Raw genomic sequence first — 6,000 nt, 5'->3', positions numbered from 1 at the left:
AATGCTGATATAATTTTTTAGTCCTAATACTTGCATACTTTACACACTGAAACATATGAAAGTACATTCTTTTAAGGCAAAGTATGAGTTTTTAAATTGGGATGCATCTTATTGTTACTTTCTTTCTTTTATTAATTTCCAACATTGTTGGAACATGTTATAGGTTACAGTTGTTCATAGAGTTAAAACATATTCCTTAGAAATTATTTTACAATAATTAATGGAAAACAAGCGTTCACAAACCATTTCAAAAATTAAAATCGATCATTAATCAGTCACAGTCTCCTCTCTTCAGTTTGATGAGCACACTGATCATTTATTTACTGCTCAGGAGCCCAGAGATGTTGTCCTGGAACGGCGAGTGGCGATAGTTCATTCAGTGGATCTTTGCCTCTGTCACATGCTGATTGTTTGGATTAGCATTTGTACAGAGGTGTCTGACGTGGTGACCCTTGTGTATAAAAATCAGTCTCAGATATTGATAGTGTTGTTAGCCGGCCATCTCTCCCTGCGGGATTGAGGTGCAGCAGCTTGTAGCGTTATTATGAGATGCTATTATTGTTTTTGTGTACTGTATGCTCGATAGTCAGAAGCCATTATTTAATTTTAGCATTATTATTGTTTTTGTGTACTGTATGCTCGATAGTCAGAAGCCATTATTTAATTTTAGCATTACTTGAAATGTGTTTACAGAGCCTCCATTTTGTGATGTTTTACATAACAGCATTGTTGTGCTAAAAGCCTTATTTCAAATTGTCTTGGCTTATTTTGAAATGTGTCTTTTAGTTTTAGAGTCACGATTTTACTCATGAACAAATTAGATGTTTTTTGCGGTCTGATATACTGCTCATTAATCTTGCCCCAATAACATTCATATTTATCAACAGCTCATTTTAAGAGATATTTTGCCGCAGGCTACAGTTGTTTGTGTTTGTGTGTGCACATGTGCATGCACGAGTTTACGAACGAAGGTGTCACTAAGCGTTCTCGTCAGTGATCTGACCTTTTCGCTGTCCATAATTAAACAGCAGATTTTTTTGTTGTTGTTTGTTTAGCTTTTTTTAGCAGCTCGTCTTCTGTTTTCCATGGCAGCTTGGCAAGTCAAAGCCAATATAATTAGATCACCAATTACCATTTAATTATTTTCATTTTGAAGTCTCATTTTGCTGGCATATTGGAGAGCACCCAAATGGTATGGGAGACAAAGGGAGGGCCATTACTCGCCTGTCTGGCCTATTGTAGAGGCTACTCGCTGTGGATGAGGAATATAGGTAACAAAACTAGCTGATGTGCACAGAGGTTGAATAAGTCCATACTATTGAAAACGTCTGGCCCAAATTGAGACAAAATGTCTATGGAATGTCCCCATAAAACATGAACACCCAGCGTGTGTGTGTGTGTTTTAGTATATAAAGTATGCAAATATTTAGACTAACATCTAAAACTTCCATATTTTATTTATAAAAATTTACGTTTATTCGTTTAAAATCAGCTTTCACATTACTTGCTAAATTTTCTTTATTAAGAAAAATCTAAAGTGAATGACAAACAACCAGTGTTATTTTAGTATCAATTATATACTATTATAGTTTTTGTTAATATTTTGAATTTGATTTTTATATTTCATTTTTAAAAATTAGTTGAAGTATTAGTAATTATGTTGTTTTTATAATTTTTTCCTTTTAATATCAATATATATAAATATTGATATTAAATATTATATAATATGTTTTATTAAGATTATAGTTTTTTATTTTAGTTTATTTTATTTTTTAAGTGAAAATGTTTTTTTATGGTTTTAGTTTTAATTAATGTTGATAACCCTGCAAACAACTCCTTTGCCTTCCTAAATAAATACAAATATTTTTAAAAATATTATCTGTATTATTTATTAAAACATATAATACAGTCTCTGACTAAGGCAGTGCAGTGATATACAGTAGCTAGGAATCATAACTGGTACTACTGTATACATGTTTTAACATGACTGGTTCACGTTATTGACCAATCAGCATCTAAGACCGGAACTATCGGTTTTCTAATGTGATTTTAGCACAGAAAGAAACCAATTAACAACAACAAAAAAGGATAGATAGGCATGAAGACAATGACATGTCAAGGATGAAGCTTCTGTCATCCCTCAAATTTCTTTATTATGTACCTGTCTATCAAACGGAGCATCTGTATGGTAATGACCGTTAATAGGGTGTGTGGTAATTGCGTGGCCTGCGACGTATCCGCGTGGCGGGGGGTTAGATGTTAAACACTGTCTGTTGGTTTTCACTCGCCTTTCCGCCGTCTGCACTGTCAACTACGCCATTATACAACAAAATTAGACATCTGATACCTCCAAAGCAATTGACAGCCTTGACATTTCATTAATTTTCTCACCCAATCTGTAGGCGATTGGGGCGCACGGCGAAAAAACCACCTCCGCATGCCCTCTCATTGTTTTTTTTCTTTGCCCCTCTCTGCTTGTCCGTGCATTCGTCGCTTTTCCACCCTCCCAGTGAAGTCATGTTTAATTTGGTAACAAGGCCTCCTTTGGCAAATTAGCAATTAGAACAATTTGGTGGGGAAATATGTATATGTGTCATTAGCTTTTTTTCCCATTGCCTACAAATTAATAGCAGGAGCATCGGGTCAGGCTCGCGTTTTCCACTCCAATAGAAGAGGAAATCTGACACTGACGACTCAACGCAGCTGTTGGAAGCGAGACTGCACCTTTACGAACCCGCTGGTTAATTAGTTTACCTTATAGCCATTATTACTAGACCCCACATCGTGCCACTTGATAAGGGAGGAAGAAAGTATTTCTCTGGAAACTATTTCTCCAGAAGAACCATCTTATGCCAAACCATCGGGCTGATGAGGGTCATTCAAATGTGACGTTTAATCGTAGTATCACCCCTGTAAGTAGCCACTAATTAGGGTCCTTACAATACAATTTGAGCCTGTAATTAGTGTAGATTGACCTCTCTCTGTCTGCGGCTTATTAGGAGCCTCTTAGGGCTCGGTGAGAAACTCATTCCATCAGCCAGCAAGACTGCTACTGCCGCCCGAGAGCAAAGAGAGTGAGCTAGGCATTCTGGGAGCACGCCAGCAGACCAAACAAAGAGGCGACCAAGGGGATGTACGCTATTTGCTCACAGAATGATGGACGCAGAAAGCGAAAGCATGGTGTTTACAAATATTTACAAACCAACATGCTCCTCTGTGGTGCAGAGATTGATTGGATGGTGTGTTAACAATTAGCATCCGCAGGCATCAGTGGTGACTAACAATGCTCTGTGCTTTTCAGCTGAACCTGGTCTCCAACGTAACTTTGTCCAAGACGGCTCCCGAGGCCTCGCCGCCCCTCAGTTTACCCCAGACGCCCACCACCCCGACTGCCCCCCTCACGCCGCTCTCACAAACCCACTCTGTTATCACCCCCACCAGCCTGCACAGTGTCGGCCCCATGCGCAGACGCTACTCGGACAAGTACAACATGCCCATATCTCCAGGTACGCACAGACTGCTTGGAAGCTTCCTTGTGACATACAATAGATTGAATCATTGGGATTCGTTGGTGAATCTTACGAAAATATGCCAAGTCACATTTCCCCCCAAAATTTAAAAATAATAATAAAATCAATCATATTAATGTATTATATTATTAATATATTACATTTATATTACATTTGACCATATTTTAGGATTTTTTTTGCATTCTGACATCATTTTCATGGCTATTAAACAACACAAATGAAACACAAAATCTCATTACTGTAATATATCTTGATGTTTTCTTGATTTATTTTATTTAATGTATTTATTTTAATTTTGTATTTATTCTCAGTGTTGATTCTCATTAGATTTTGTAATATTCTATTTTACTACTGTCATTCAATTATTTTTAATAATGTTAAAAACAACCTAAGTTGGGTTGAAAATGGGTACAATTTTTGCCCAAAGTGTTGGGCAGTTTTATTTAACCAAACTTGGATAAAAACTACTATATGGCTGGCTTAAAATGAACCCAAAATATGTTGGAAATTAAAAATCAGACACATAAATACTAGAGGCAACAATAATAATCCAAAGATGAACATTTATTAATAAGCAATTTGTTTAATTATTATTCATTATACATATTAATAAATGTTCATTTATTAAACATATTAATACATGTTTATTACCAACATACTTTGGGTTCATTTTAAGCAAGCAATACAGTATTTTTAAACAATAGTTGAGTTAAATAAAACTACCTAGCAGGTTGGGTAAACATTTAACCCAGCTGTTGGGTTAAAACAACCCAATTGCTGGGTCTGTCCATTTTCAACCCAGCATTTTTTAGTGTATAAATGCTATAGAATTTTAAATAGCACATGATTATTTAAATACCAGTAATGAAAATGAGATTTTTGTGCATAATTTGGATTCTCTTGTATGCTTCTTATATGCAAAATAGGTTTAAGTTGCAATTTACCCTATACACTGTCACAAATTAATGTAATGTAAAGTGTGACCAGGTTTTCTAGTTCAGTTCTTCATATTTTTTGTCTGGTCTTTGTGAACAGATATTGGCCAGAACAAAGAGTTCTACATGAATGCTGAAGTACGACCTCCTTTCACATATGCTTCGTTAATACGACAGGTAAGACCGCAGCCACTTTCCCATGACGTATTTAAACCCACCTATTGCATTGCAACTGAGCATCTACACTTGAGATTTTACATGCATCTAACATGCTCCACTGCAAACTTCTTTGAAGACAAACGCCGAAACCCCCACCGTCGCAGCCGTTAAATTTCAGATGCAATTTAACAGCAGAGCTCAAGATTAGCCATCTGCAAATGAGCGTGAGAGCACTTGCTGTTCATAGAGGGGCAAAAAGCCCATATATAACAATTGCTTTTGATTAAGTATTACAGCCAATGTGATTATTACGGAATTCATTTCACACAACAGTAGGAATGGGGCGTCTTTGAGATGCCCAGTCAATTATCAGGCCTGAACCGGTAATCTGTGATCACACGGGCATTAATCTGGGCCCGGGATAATTGCCGCTTTATAATCTGGCTCTATAAAATAGTTTTTTTTTTTTCTTGCTCTGGTCGTTTAGCGGAAAAGGATGTACTCAAATTGCTACATTTGCATAAGGAAGCGTTCAGTAAACAAAGTAGCTCCCATTTGAGAACGGAAAAGCGTGGAGCTGTTTTACATGCACCCTCAGATCAACTTTAACTTGACATACCATGTGCATCTCACTTTGTTTTTGCTCCAGGTTTGAATGGAAATGAAACGGCTTTTTGCTTATCAGCATTTGTGTTGTGTGTGTGTGTGTGTGTGTGTGTGTGTGTGTGTGTGTGTGTGTGTGTGTGTGTGTGTGTGTGTGTGTGTGTGTGTGTGTGTGTGTGTGTGTGTGTGTGTGTGTGTGTGTGTGTGTGTGTGTGTGTTTTTTTTTTTTTTCCAGGCAATTCTAGAGTCACCGGAAAAACAGCTAACACTAAACGAGATCTACAACTGGTTCACGCGAATGTTTGCATATTTCAGACGCAATGCAGCAACGTGGAAGGTGATCTCACAATTCTTGTTGTCTATTTCCTGCTGTTACTAATATACAGTGAATTTTAAATTTTCCCAGAGCTCTCAATAACTCCTGGCAGTAGAAAACCACCCCCAGAAATCAGCACACACCTCTCTTATTTGACCACACACACTTCTTCACTCATGACAAGCACATATGAATAAGGCAGATACATTGGAAGTCTGAGGCTACATTACAGATCTGGAATTTAAAATATATACATAGCAAAAAATCAAGAGTAGATAGTTTCAAAGTCAACTATAATTTGTAATTAAAAAAAAATGTAAATTAAAATGCAAAATAGAAAAATTTTCACTGGTGACGTTTAGACACCACTGTGCATTTTAGTTATTTAAACAAACTGTCATACTGACAAACACATTTTCTGCTCCCAGATATTAAGATATCACAGCAAAATAACCAT

General features: G+C 36.6%; 1 protein-coding gene across 13 annotated transcripts in view; it reads left to right on the top strand.

The window, feature by feature from the left end:
* The window catches only part of foxp1b (forkhead box P1b), a 212,266-nt gene that overhangs the window by 190,477 nt on the left and 15,789 nt on the right, over positions 1-6,000 (top strand). For all 13 annotated transcript variants that reach the window (XM_067373133.1, XM_067373136.1, XM_067373137.1 and 10 more), the window contains 3 exons: positions 3,302-3,506; positions 4,566-4,642; positions 5,463-5,564. In XM_067373133.1, the coding sequence (XP_067229234.1) occupies positions 3,302-3,506; positions 4,566-4,642; positions 5,463-5,564 (384 nt within the window). The remainder of the gene's footprint in view (positions 1-3,301; positions 3,507-4,565; positions 4,643-5,462; positions 5,565-6,000) is intronic.

This window comes from Chanodichthys erythropterus, chromosome 21, assembly GCF_024489055.1.
Source record: "Chanodichthys erythropterus isolate Z2021 chromosome 21, ASM2448905v1, whole genome shotgun sequence".
Lineage (NCBI taxonomy): Eukaryota > Metazoa > Chordata > Actinopteri > Cypriniformes > Xenocyprididae > Chanodichthys > Chanodichthys erythropterus.
Note: the sequence above shows the minus strand (reverse complement) of the source record. Positions and strands in the feature narration are given on the sequence as shown.